Here is a 14704-nt window from a genome sequence, read left to right on the forward strand (position 1 = left end):
AAAAAAAAAAAAAAAAAAAAAAAAAAAAAAAAAAAAAAAAAAAGTGTATTAAATGTTTTCCAACAATGTAAGAAGAAAGAGAAAAAACAAATATCTTCTGGTATTTATAACCATTTTATTCAAGTCTACATGACACCTTAAAATCACAGTAATCATTGGACGGCCTGCATTCTGAAGGCACTCTTTGACTTTCTAATTTCCAATATGCAGAACATGTGAAGCACCTATCCACACCATCGTGAACATCTTCTTGTTACATATGGAAAAAATAAAAAAGAAAGACATCCTGACAGACAGGACGATCAGACATGAAAGCAGAAAACTGGCATTAAAGGCTGGGAGGTCATAGGTCAGGTCGTTTGGCTGAGGAGTGGCAACAGTTTAGGGACAGAGACGAAAGATACTGACGCTAACCACGACCACGTTTACCTCTGTGATCAGGCTTGTCGTTTTAACCGAAATCTGTAAACAGAGCTGCAGAGTTGTGTTTAATCTTCCCCTCCACAGAGCATCAGCAGGGTTTTACGGTAGTCTCCTGAAGTATCACCCTGAACAATGATGGAAAACACATAGAGAATGAAGCTTTAATGAATGAAGAATACTCTTTCCATCATGTTTATGCCTTCTGACATTTGGTCATCACAGAGCTGAAACCTGAAAGCAGGGCTTATTTCTCACACTTCTCAAGCACACAATAGCAAAACTTTCACTAATGGTGAATGAGAGTCATCAGGACAAGCAGAACTCTAGAAAAGTAAACCAAAATCAACATGGGAGTTGAAATTATCCTTAACGTCAGCTGAGATACAGATTTAAATCTTTATAATCAGCATAAGACTATATCTTTTTAAAGAAATAGTTCCTCATTTTGGGAATGATGCTTTCTTGCCAAGAATTAGATGAAGATTAAAAAGTTATATGAGTAAATATGAAGCTACACACACAGCAGCAGCTTAGCTTAGCTTAGCACAAAGACAGGAAAAAGGGGGAAAGAGCTAGCCTGGCTCTGTCCGAAAGAAACAAAAGTTAGTTTTAGAGGTACTGGTAAGTGGATGTACAGACATGGGATTTGTATGAATCTTTTCATCTAACTCAAGAAAGTAAATAAACATATTTCCCTTACTATTCATTTGAATATATATTTCTTAAATGCACCTGTTTGCTCTGAGATGTCAAGAGACTCTAAACTCTAGCTGAAACTGCAAATTTATCAAATAAATAGACAGGCTTAGTATTTTATAAACTTCTTGTATCAAAATCTCTTTTGCAACTGAAATCGACCACCTAAAGCTCTGCTATTAAATGTCTACAAAAACATGCATGCACGAAAGATTGTAATTTTTCCACTAAATACACACTTGAGAATAAACAATATGTGGCAATCCTTCCTGTTGCATAATCTGATCATATATCTGGCAAAGTAAATCCAGGGCACCCTACTTGCTTGTCTGTATTGATGTCACGGTGATTTCATCTATAAGTTATTATAGAACTGCTTCTGGCTACTTCCTGTCTCTGCCGCTGTCAGCCAATCGCATGGTGGATATAGAGAGGAAGTTAAGCAAGGGAAATTCCTAAACAGCTGTGCAGCAACCACAGACCCATAGTCCACCGCAGGAAGCTATACATTACCGTACCCCACCACAGCAGCAGAAGGAGGATGTGCAACACACACTCGTGCAGAGCAGGACAAAGGACATGAGACAAAAAATCCACAGAGACACACAGATGAGAACAACAAAAAACAACCAGGAGTTTTAGCTGACAGAGACTCTGACTTACGATCATAGTTTCTACCTGGATGAATTCATGGAGGGAGACATCATGTGTGTCCTTGAACTCTTTACGAATGTTGAAAAGGTCAATCTCGCAACGGGACACCATGATGCGGATCAGCGCTCTGTCGTCTGTCCCAAGGCCCTGCGGAAGTAATCAATAGATACTTTGTTTATTCTGATTTAGTTGCAGTAGCTGCTCCTATCTGAGAGCACTTAGCAGCAGTCATACCAAGAAAGTACACAGTAAGAGACACAAAGCCTAAATACATTACATGCAACAACAAATATGACCTAATCACTTGCTTTAGCTGGCATACAAGGCCCTGGTGACGGCCTGCAGGCCTGCAGCTAGACAGCATCAACATACAGTATGTATAGCTCTGTGAATAAATACCTTCATGGCTTTGTACAAACGGTCAGCAAAATAAGAAGGCTGGTTCTTCACACTGCAAACTGCAAAGCAAAGAGAGATCAAGAAAGGGCTAAGGAGGAGGCACAGAATAGATGTCAGCAGTATACACTTTGACGCACTCAAAAACAAAATATTACAATAAAAATCAAATCAAAGACAGTTATTACCTATTGCATGAAAGGCGTTTTTGACGTCTCCTGACATCTCTTTCTTGATAATCTGTTCAATGTCCTTGTTGGTGTATCTGACAAACTCCTGGAATACTGTGAATAGCAAGAAGTATGAAGTATCAGTTATCATGAGATGGATCCATTTCGGACATTTAAACTTGTAATCAGCTGACCACTGTGGCTGATCTGTCTTGACCTTTACCTTTCCTGAGATGGGCAAAACTTCTGGTGCACAGAACACTCATGAACTTCATCACCATGTCATCAGACTCTGCATCGCATGCATCGGCTAGTTCCTGATAGGTTCAGGAGAAACAACAGCAACATTTAAACCCATTCTTCCGTTTCAAATTTTAACACACATGATACAGTAAGCACGATACTAAATCACCTGAGCATCTGCATCAGTTCTCTCCAAATCAGCAGGGCCTTCCTCTCTTGCACCCTGAACAGAGTAAAGACGGTAAAATGTATTTAACAAATTGCAATGATGAAATATCAGTGGTTCACTAAGGACATAGTGTTTTTTTCTTTAACATGTAATGTAAGACATTGTGAAAGAAAACTGTGCATGCCATTAAATTGACTTTTTTTGTTTGTCTGCTACAGTCAGCAGACAGACTGCAACCAGTGAGTGGGCGTGGAAATTAAATACAGTCTAAGTTCTCATAATGATGAACATTACCTGCACGAGAGAAACAAGGATACGGCAGAAGTAGCCTGATGTGTCTGACTGAATGGCTTCCTCCAGAGATTTCTTATAGGCTGTAAGGTGTGAGTACATGATGTATTGCATGTAAAAGGTGTCCAGAGCAAAGAAGGTGATATTAAAGAAGTTTTTTGGGGGGGATCAGACTCACCATGCTTATACGCAGCGTTCATGGCATGTATTTCCTCATTGCTCCTGGTGACCAGGATCTCGATCAGAGCGTGTTCATCTGTCCCGGCCCCCTGTTAAAAAAGAAAAAAAGTTTGCACTGAAAGGCTGAGGGGGAAAAAAACCAAACCACAGCACACAGCCAGGAAGAAAAGAGAAAAACTCTACTACTGACAAACCCCATGTTTCGCTGTTTTTGTTCTTATATATACACCTTCCACATATTTTAATGACAGACTATCCTAAAACTGTATTGATCACCACATTACTCACGAAATTGACTGATTCCCATTTTGGTACAGGGGTAACTTGAGTTTTCTCAAGCCTAAATAGCACATTGGACCATTCAAGGCTTAGAAATGTAGCAAAAATGTCTATTCAGTTCTTCTACTGGTCAAATAAGCAAATTATTAAATTCCCCTGCAGCAAAGTAACAATAATAAAACTTTACTTTGCACTCAATTCTTGTCTGTTTAGAGCGAAGCATGAGTCAGGTTTCTTCACAAGGAAATTCAGTCAGTGTTTGATAAGTTATTAATACCTAAAATGCAAAGTTATTTGACTTCCAAATACTTTCTGTGTGATAGTCATGGCATTCAAGCACCAACTCTATACCTCTCTGCACCTACATCAACCATCACAGACCTGGAAAAGTATTAATTATTAGTGTATTATGAAGGCATTAATTCAACCCATGGGCTTCTCTCACTCCTACACATAATACTGTAAATCAACCTTGTCAACACCTGTATTTGTAGGCAACCTGTCAGTTATGAAACTGAAACTGTACCTCCATTGCCTTCCTCATCATTTTGGCATCAAACTCCCCGGGGGTCAACATGAGCCCAATGATCAGACGCTCTAAGTTCTTTGACAATTCAGACTTCAGGTCCTTAATCAGATCCTGAGGACAGAAACACACAGAGTTGTTATAAACTTGCTAATAAACAATGACATGTTGAGTCTGACATTTCCAGTCCCTGGGGGGTTCAATCCTGAATTTCTCTCACCCTTCCCAGGAGGGATTTGAAGGCCCGCCTGATGTCTTGCCTCTGAGCATTGCTTCTCTGCGCAACAATGTTGATGATAGCATCTTCATCTGTTCCTGTAGGCAGTGAAAAGCAGTAACATCTGTAAAACTTGTTTTGTATAATTGCAGCAGTGTAAATGTGCTTTAGTTTTCTGGATTACATACCGAATCCCTTCATAGCTTTCCTCAGCGCTTGTGCATCAGCAGCAGGATCAAAACCGGGAGCAGGGCGGACTGTTGGCCTTAGCTGGGGTAGTTGAATGACACAATAAGAAGTGTAAGATTCAATAATTACATACACACATAATGTTTAGTGGCGAAATTTAATACACCAGATGTGTTAGCTTGAAGCACTAAACATGCAGATATCTAAAATAAATGCAAAGAGTTTGTCCTGAAAACAGTACACTGAGATTCCTGATAATAGTCTGACATTTGAGGGGGTGTGTGCCCTCTTGAGGTTAGAAGCCATGACACCACTAACAATGGAAAGGTGGGTAGGCTGAAAAACAACTCAGTTTTATGGAGTGTCAGTGAGACGAGCTTTTGTTGAACAAAATGCTGAGATAATTTTGACATTCACTCCAAGGACAAAGAGAGGCAAATGGTGGCGTGGAAAGTGCATTATAACAAAAACTATTTGTATTTGAGTGAACAGCATTCTGATCCAGAGTCATACAAAGCCTTCATTATGCAGACATGGCGGTGTTATCAGCGTAGACTATATCAGCACAAGTTTGTGGCGCTGAAAAAAGCGTGTCATTACAGGGCCAGCAGATAATTAGAACACAAACCTGGACTTTGGTCATGGCACTTGTTTCCCACATCTTGTAGGCTATCTGAGCAGCTTCAGGGAAGAACTCTCCAGCTAAGCTGTAATTATCATTTTGACACAAGAGAACACACTCAGCAAAGCCAAAACCTCAAGCTGTACAGCGTGGGTACATTTCTAAGAAACATGGATCTATTATTAAATATACTTAACACTTTTTTATTACTTTTCGACAATCTTCTTTCAATAACAGCTTCACCACATAGTTTTCATACCTCTCCAAATAAGTCAATACATTTTTTTGGAGTTATACCTCCCTCTCAGAAAACAATAAGTCCTAAAATGTGGTGCTCTGTCACCCCCATCTGGTTGCTGCTGTTGCTTGCAGCCATACTGTAACTTACTCATCATCTCCTCCACACAGATTAAGCAGAGTCCTCTTGTAGTCCCCTGATGTGTCATCCTGTCAGGTTTAAACATACACAGAAACAAGTTACAGCTGTACTGTCTTCTGGTGTAATTTAATTCTAAGTACATTTTTAAAAACCCTTTATAGTTTAACCAACCTTTATCATGTTATAAAGAGACTTCTCATATCTTAAACGGAAACACTCTCGAATGTCCAACATGTCTATTTCAGAGCGAGAAATCATGATCCTAATCAGGGTGTTGTCAGCTGTACCGAGCCCCTGGAAATGAGGGAGAGGACAAGTGTTCGGGTTTTGGATACTACAGCAACACTAAGAGAAAAATGTGTCATAATGACTGTGTTGCTAAGGCAAATCTACAAATATTCTGGAACCAGACTGTACAGCTATTTTTACTGGCTACTTGTTTACTATTTTGAGAATGTTTACCTTCATTGACTTGTAAAGGCGCCTGGCAAAGAACATGGAAACACTCCTAATGCACTGGACTGTGAGAAAAACCCAGAAGAGAGCCCTGTGTTAAATTGAAACTTCTCATGTCATGATGAAGCTGTATTTGAGTGTGTTTCTTACCAACAGCCAGCATCAGCCTCTCAAAGTCCCCAGACAGCTCATTCTTTATGCTGTCCTCTATGGATACCTCTGCAATCGTCTCGTATGCATCGAAAACTAAACAAACAGAAGTTAACATTAAGTAATGTAATTTATCTAAGGGTCATTATGGTATCTTAATGTTCTGCTGATAAATGGTGAGCAGGCCATTAAATTTGCTACAGATAAGGTCCCTTGAGAATAAATTCTGATAGCTTTGATGATTGCTGACTTTTCATACAGCCTCATCACCTGGTCAGAATGCAAAACGTTCCTAGTAAACTGGCCAATATAATAGGCCTTCGCTTGGGGGAACTTATCAAATGGCTGAACTCATGGAATTACCAAAGGTCATAACTTAATGCTTCCTTTGTTGAAAACATTTAGCAATGAAACATTCAGGGTAGTTTTGTGTATCAAACCCAACCCAAACAAGAGTTTGAGTCAAGTTTGAGTAAAATGTTATCCACAGAACTCACCACAGATCAAAATCAAATAAAATGATATCCATTGGTTATCATAGGTTATTGGAACATAGATACATTCTTGTGTTTAATGCTAATTTGCAAATGTCAGCATGCTATCAAGCTACACGAGAGATGGCGAACCTGGTAAATATTACCTGAACATCAGCATGTTGGTGGTATCACTGTTAGCATGTTAGCATGCTGAAGCTAACTCAAAGCAGCATTGTGCCTAAGTAGGCCTCAGACTCTTTTCTCGGCATTAAACAGAAAAGGGACAGTGGTAGATGAGCAATTCAGCTACAACTCATCATTCCACAGTTACACTCTGACAACAACTTGTAATGTGCCATTAACTCCTATGAGAGTTGATGTCACAGTGGGATTGTCTGGATGCCTCACGGCCGTGTTAATTTCCCTGAGAGCTGTGTTCACCCATGCGGAGGTGGGTCACACTGCGGTTTCCCAGGATCATGATGAATTTGGCCTCGTCGGTCCCCCACTGCTCTTCCCCAGCTGCATACAAGTCCTTCGCAGAGGTGAGAAAGCACAGGATGAGATCATGTAGAAATTCAAAAAACTGTCATTAATGTTACGTGTTACAGCTCTCAGATAGGAGCGGCTACTGCAACTAAACGTGTTACAGCTTATCTACCTTAATTAACCTAATCATACATTGAGACTCAATATCAATGTTTTTAGCAATGCTAGTGCTATGACTGTAGGGATAGCAATGTCGTTCGGTCACTTGGGTCCAAACTGAAATATCTACTGTTGACCGGATTGCCATAAAACTTTTTTACAGATATCCATGGTCCCCAGAGGAGGAAGTCTGCTGACTTTGCCAATCCTTAAATCTTTTCTCATTTAGAATTAAAAGAAACTTCTATTTGTCTAACAAAGTAATTACATTCCCATCATTAGTTTTGCTACACTTTGGGTTATTGAATGTTAACACACTTAACAAAGATGGTAAAGGTGGCTCTCTTACCAGGTTCCAAGGGTTTTTACTGAGCTGGGAGATTATCTTACTTTGCTCCCTGGTCTTGGAATAACTTGCAAAACTTACTACATCTAAATGATCTAGTCCCACTAAATGACTTTAAAGCTGTGTTAAAATTCCATGTAACTGAGAAATGTCACTGCATCATGTAACCTAGATCAGTCCCTTTCTTTTATATGTGAAGTTTGTTTTGACTGTGTTTTATTTCTATTTGAATTTTTTAAAAGCAAGGTAAACATAATACCTGGTAAACAGCATGTCAGAATTGCCATTGTGAGTATGTTAGCATGCTGTTGTTAGCATTTAGCTCAAAGAACCACTGTGTCGACGTGCGGCCTTACAGAGTCACAAACATGGCTGTAGACTCGTCCATATTACGATACGTTTCGTCTGTTTCATCAGTGTCTTGTATATTGTAGGCATACTCTTTTGCGGAAAATTAAACACACAAAGTAAAAAAACGGTCTTTTTAATTACCTTTAAATAAAGGTCATATAAAGTCAATAAGCCCAATCATGCTGCACTTCTCTATTAATCATAAAATGTTCTCACTTGTGCATCCTGCCCCACCAGATCTGCGTCCACCACTCCTGACTCATCTCTGGTCCCCTGGAACCATCAAACCAAAACAACACACTGCTGATCAGTCAGTGGTTAAAAGTACTGTGGCCAAGACAGTCTCTGTATGGTTTACAGGGTGCATCACTGGTGAGAATATCAACTCCCCTCTGTGAACTGACCTGAAGTAAAACAACCAGCATCTTCTTAAAGTGACCTGAAGTGTCCGCGGTTATGTCCTCCTCTATGTCTCGGCCGTAGGCTGCAGACACAGACATCAATGTAAAATGTTGAGAGATGCTAAATAAATAATATGTTGATTTAAAATGGCATCTTATTTAACATGCCTTACCATCATTGTATGCTGCAACCATGTCCTGTATCTGTTTATTGTTTCTAGACGCCAAGATTTCAATAAGGCATCTCTCGTTTGTTCCAACTCCCTTGAAACAGAGCATTAAGTTAATTGTGAAGTAGCTTCTGCTTCATTAGACGTGACCAGAGTATGTTAAAGAATCTTGAGGTCAGTGTCTTACTTTGACTGCATCATGGATTTCTTTGGCATCATGGTAGGCTGGGGTTCTCATCAGACTAACAATGAGACGCTCAAATTTACCCGTAAGCTCATACTTAAGATCCTCAATCAGGTCCTGTGGAAACAACAAAAACATAGGGCTGAGTTATGAACTACTGTCTAAATGTGTTCTAAGTTACTGTATGGCAAGATATTCAAACCATCTCTGAAAATTTTGATTCTATTTTAGAAAACATGAACAAGAGATGTGATGATGATTATGCATTCTTGCACCTGTCCAAAGCTGCTTTTGTACGCTGCAATGATTTCCTGCCTCTGTGCATTGCTTCTTGATGTGACCAGGTCCAAAATGGCATCTTTATCACTACCTGAGGGACACAAAGAAATATTTTCAACAACCTTCATCTCCGTCACAGAAACTGATCTCTGACTGCATCACTGTCACAACTTCTGTGTGAAAGGTGACATTTTTGCTTTCGTGACCAAAAGCCATGGAGGAGGGAGGCACTCACCGATGCCTTTCATGGCATTGTAAAGGGTCTCAGCATCAGTGCAGGGATCAAAGTCCTGAGCATCTGTTATTGTGCCTCTAAACACCTGTAAGAAAAATAGTTCAACTGAATTTCATAGGTGATACATTCTTAATCATGATGATGCAGTGCACAGTGGTGTGTAGGGTGTCTGGAGCTCTGACATAATACACAGAAATGATTACATTATCTCTCTAGCTCAGCCTCTGTGTGAATACTCCAGTATATTTGTAAGGATTTCTAATGATGACAGTGACCAGGTGGGTTGTGGCTATTGAGGTGAGGCTACTAGCCACAGCTCAGAGAAGTCTAAAAGTCAAATGTCAGAAACAAAGTTACAAAACCACAAAACAATACAGCCAGAGGAAACAACAGTGCCCGCTTAAAGCTAATAAGTCAGTAATTCTTGGTATAGCATAATATATTATTTTTGCAACTCTAGCAGCTTGGCTCTAGGGATGAAAATATTTCCATAACTGATTAATGGATTGCCATGAAATTTGGTCAAACATTCCCGGTCACCGGAAGATAAAGAATCCTTATTTTGGTAATCCCCTGACTTTCCCTAGTACCACCATGAGGTTGACATTTTTGTTTTTTAGTGAAATATCTCAATAACTATTGGATGAATTGCCATGTAATTTAGTACAAACTTTCATGTCACCTTTAGGACTAATTTATAACTTTGGTGATTCCTTAACTTTTCTTCCCACAATAGCGCCATCAAGTCAACATTTTAATTTGTCCAATATTTTTATTTATAACCAAATACCTGCAAAAACATTATCATTCCCATCAGCCTCAGCTGTACGATGTTTTTTGTGCTAATTATCAAATACTAACACACGCTTAACTAAGATTATGAACACTATTCCTGCTAAACATGCTGATGTTTAGCTCAAAGAATTGTTGTACCTTCGTAAAGCCTTGCAGGGCTGCTAGTATTGCTGTAGTCTTGTTCTATTAAAGACCGGCTGTGTTCAGTGTTTGCTCCTCCAACATTTGCTATGACTTTGCAAATGCTGCTCACCTCAACCCAGTCAGCTTGAGAAAGGGATTGGCTGTCAGTTGCCAACTGAGGATCATGAGGTTATGACTTAAAATACACTTTGCTTTTCCAGGGTCACACATTTGGACTGCATATCCTGCTTTCTAACAGTTCACTGGCTTGATCCACACCTACTTTTAGGGTGTGAGTAGTGGACCATGTAAAAGTGGCAGGACATTGGGACAGGAGGTGAAGCCAAGTCTGCCATTACAACAGCTGATTGCTTGCACCTGTCCCACCCCCCAGCAGATCAGAGGAAAGCCTGCTATGCATGAGCACGTCTGTGTGTGAGGCCGGTGCATGTGTGTAGAAGCAGGGGCAGTGGGTGTGTCTGAGAAGCAGGGAGTCAGGTTGCACAAAAAGTATAGGTTCCATTGCAGGGGTTTGTCATGCAAAAACACATCCAAACAAACCCCAGTGGGGATGTAAAGAAAATATAAAGCTCTGTATAAGGGCATTGTTGTAAAAATGAAAGTTACTGCTCACCTATGAAAAATTATCATAGCTCTATCGTTTTGGCACTATGAAGCTATGATGTTACAAGCTCATTCACTGTGGGATTGATGCAGCTGCTGCCGTAAAGATTACTGCTGCATTGAGGCAGTCAGCCAAAATGTGCTCCCCACACTGCCGAGGGGCCTCCGCACATGCTCTGATCCTCTGCTTCACTACAGCGACCATGACTCTTCACGACAGCTGGAGAGCTTCACCCCCATAGTGACACAAGCAAACACAAGCGCCTAGCAACAGACCTTTACCTAAACTTATCACATTTCCTGTGATGGGCCTTATGCGGAAAAGTCCAAATGTGGATTTAATGTTATGAGCTAAATTTCCTTCCTTCCTTCCATCCTTCCTAGGCGCTGCTTTTTTCTTCTGTTGCCAAGGCCACAACTTTGCATAGTATAATTAAGAGCAAGATCAGGATAATAGGGCACTGACTCGGACAACTCGGGCAATAAAGTTGGATATCTGCCACAAGCCTTAAGATAATTTAATAAAAGACAAAGAGCTGTTGCCTTTGAAAATATGCTGTCAGGTTTGTCTATCAGATGTGCAGGCACCACAGGCAGCAAATGACACCTTACACTGCTGCCTTGCCCTTTATGATGGAGACGACTCACATGGTGGCACTTGGCAGAAAAATGACCCCATTCTGTCCACACCTCATTCAGTTGTACACAAAACCATCCATGCGCCATCAAGAGATCTGGTCAGCAGTCTGATAATCCACATCATACTTACATAATGCAACATGAGAACAGTCCTGTCTACTTACCATTTCTATATTTTGTCTTCTGTTTCAACACTGCAGGAATCAATAGTTTCAGGCCTAGAAAAGAGAGAAATGCTGATGTAGGGCTGGATAGTGGCATTGCAAAACAACCCTGCCCTGGGGAAAGTATCATTCACCTCCACTGCGGGGAAATCACGTTGCAAAGAGACAGTATGCATGATGATGATCCCTCCTTTCCTGTGTATATCTGATGGGGTGGTCTGTTCAGTGTCCTACCCGACAGCTGGTTAGAACTGAACTGAACACCTTCAATAACGCAGCCAATTAGCACAAAAGGGAGACAAGTTTCTGTAAGACCTGACTTCTCATTCACCTAACATGGTTGGCGGGTGGAATTTGCATTAAGCTAATTGATAGGAAAACTTAGTCAAATTTCCATGCTGCCATTTTCTACCCTACAATGCAGCCATTCAGACAAGTCAAGCATATGGAGGCCCAGCTAGTACAGAGAAACTAGCTCTGTTAACCTTGCTTGACTTACTACATTTCTGAATTTAGAAACACATTGCAAAAGTACAGTTCTACAGATAAGATCAAATTGAGAGGACAAATATAGACTTATTCCTTTTCGACTTCTACAGGGAAGATGAAAGACTCCAACTTTCTCCAACCAGGTTTTAAGTGCTGTACTGTTTGTTTAAGAGAGAAGAGAAGCTCTCTCAAAATAGCATGCTGAGTTTAACTTGCCAGAATCAAAGTCTGGGGGTACTGGGCCTTTATCTGGACAGAGCAGAGCCACACCCTTCTCTGTACCGAGATAGTGGAATAAACTTAAGAGGATTTATATCTAACTAATTTTTCCCTATTTATTTAGACTTTTCTCTGTAACAGATAGAGTTTTTATACCCACGTATTAACTAGATTAAATTAAAAACTGTCGTTCATGGGGTTCTTGCTCCACTGCAATTGCAACAAACTGTGTTTCAGTCAGAAATAATAATTAAGATGTCTCCAAATGACAGCTAATGGCTTACCTTCTCTGTGCAGGAAAAAACGGTGTCCGGTGAGAGTGCCGGTGCTGTCTCTGCACTGTCCCCGCTAAACCCGCTCCGTCAGTCTGCTGCAGTCAGACTCAAGCCGTCCCGTTACGTGTCCTCTGTGACGCAACGACTCCGACTCTCTCGCGCGCAGCTTCTTTAAAGAGTGCGTGTGAGCCTGAATGTAGCAGTGCAATTACGGTAAATAGGGAAAGACTGATATTTACAAATATGTGACCGGGTAACATCCAGTCCTAACTGAAATCTAACTCACGGAGGGTGCACGGTTTTACTCACATCTATTTCTGCAGCTGCTGCCGCATCTGGAAGACTGACACCAGCAGCTTCCATTCTAGCATTTATTTTACTGCAGACAAGTAGACAAACAAGTGTCTGTCTTTAAATCAGTTTTCTGAACTTTGTCACATGACTGAGAGTTCAAATGTGAGGGGAGCTTGCTGGCACTGATGTGTGAGCTAACCTAATCTATTTCTGTTTTGTCAGGCGCCTATTCCAGTAAGAGGGGGAGATGGGGTGGCATGTTAGCGTTGTGGACCATACAGAAGGAAAAATGTGAGAATATGAAATCAATTAAAAACTGCAATTCCTATGAGCTCTCAGTGGCGCTATGATAAGATGCACAAACACTGATACAAACTTGTTTCATGATGTATGAAACTATTTTTAGCCCACTGAATAATATCTTCTAAGTGCAGTTACTGTGATATTTCTTTAAGTACTGCATTAATTATTGGTGATATATTGTATGGAGTGTGGTGGCAGGTGACTTCCAGGAATCACAGAGGCTTACAGACAGCCCGGTGCCACACACAGCAGAAGCATGCCCCCGACCCCAGTGTCATTGGCTTTAGTTTAGTGGTTACTATCAAAGTTCCCCTGACATCACGCACCTCGGCTTACTGTATGAATAGGAAGAACACTTTTTATTCATGCGCGTATTTGAAGTGTCAGACATGATTGTTGTGACTTGTTTTCCCTTATTCTTGTGTCTTTGTATCATATCATCCCGGATCTTCTTAAATGCTCCCACGAGAGTGAGAGGGGTCCATATGAGGTAAACCCAGATGGAGGTGGGAGGTACCAGTGATGAAATGTAGTTGCTGTACTGCCCTCTTGTACTTTGAAAATGCATTGCACACTGATATTGAGAACTGCATTTCAGAACTCACGCGCACGGAGTACGGTCGATCAGAAATGTAATGTTTAAACTGCCTTTAGTATTATGCCAATACTTTCTTTTTGCACCTTATTTTTATCTACATTTATATTTTCATTTTTTATTCCTATAGCTTATATATTTTCCTTAAATGATTTACCAGAATCTTTATGATGTTATTTTATGTTTTTTGTGATGGTTTTGAATGTCCTATGATGGAAGATACTCACACATACCTGCTGTGATGCCTAAACTTGTTAACTTGTAGTGAACCAAATAGAGATTTTCATGAGTAAAAAAGAAAGTACGGTTGATAAGCGTATTATAATGGACAGAAAATATTTTAATTATGTAGGCTACTTAAAATTTTGAAAATATTTTAAGATTTAGAAAGTTTTTGATTGCATCCATGATTTCACAATCTACATGTTTCTTTCCCCTTTTAGGCATATCTAGCCTGTATTTGACCTGGAAACTGTAAATCTAACAAATGTGTTATTTCTTTTTTTTTTATTGCGAGACAAAAGACAACATTGACACGACGATACAGAGGGAAACAACACAAACACATAAACTAGATAAATAAAATAAACATAAATACATGAAAAACAATAAAATGACTGAATCTTCAGAACAGAACAAAGAATCGTTGTAATAATAAATAATAATAATAATGCATCATATAAAAAATAATAATAAATTATTTAATAAAATGGAATACTGCTTACTACAATAAATTAGTGTTTTCTGACAATCAATCCCTCAAACAAGTTATATACCCTAAAATGTGTATCTGTTTATGTATCTGTCCATCAAATTCATGAATTTAAAAAATGGAATGAAAACAAAACAACAAATGAAGTGAGCACAAAAGCATTTTTGACATTCTGCATAGGATTTATTGTTCACAATTCTCACCCTGTGCCTTCCATGCAATAATGAGCACATTATGATCCAAACTGGTCGGCAATGAGAAAGGCTACTTTGTAAGTAATTCTATTGAGTGGGAGGGTCACACGGGCCAGTCTTGTATATATCGCAGTACAAATCATGTTTC

The 14704-nt window shown here is 39.8% G+C and overlaps 1 protein-coding gene across 2 annotated transcripts; it reads right to left on the reverse strand.

Moving 5' to 3' along the window:
- Positions 1-95: 95 nt before the first annotated feature.
- anxa6 (annexin A6) lies at positions 96-12583 on the reverse strand. Of its 2 annotated transcripts, none has more exons than XM_046030942.1 (25): positions 12468-12583; positions 11476-11529; positions 9131-9215; positions 8892-8986; positions 8620-8733; positions 8436-8526; positions 8266-8345; positions 8078-8134; positions 6958-7051; positions 6041-6136; positions 5897-5955; positions 5606-5728; positions 5444-5502; positions 5062-5140; positions 4433-4514; positions 4248-4342; positions 4028-4141; positions 3221-3311; positions 3046-3125; positions 2752-2805; positions 2563-2656; positions 2358-2453; positions 2173-2231; positions 1798-1920; positions 96-548 (listed from the first exon to the last, which is right to left on the reverse strand). In XM_046030942.1, the coding sequence occupies exons 2-25, from the start codon at positions 11476-11478 to the stop codon at positions 489-491; spliced, it is 1983 nt and encodes a 660-aa protein (XP_045886898.1). In that variant the 5' UTR covers positions 11479-11529; positions 12468-12583; the 3' UTR covers positions 96-488. The 2 variants fall into 2 exon arrangements, with proteins under 2 accessions (XP_045886898.1, XP_045886896.1); XM_046030940.1 differs by having other exon boundaries at positions 1783-1920.
- Positions 12584-14704: the final 2121 nt, after the last annotated feature.

This window comes from Micropterus dolomieu, linkage group LG19 (assembly GCF_021292245.1).
Source record: "Micropterus dolomieu isolate WLL.071019.BEF.003 ecotype Adirondacks linkage group LG19, ASM2129224v1, whole genome shotgun sequence".
NCBI lineage: Eukaryota > Metazoa > Chordata > Actinopteri > Centrarchiformes > Centrarchidae > Micropterus > Micropterus dolomieu.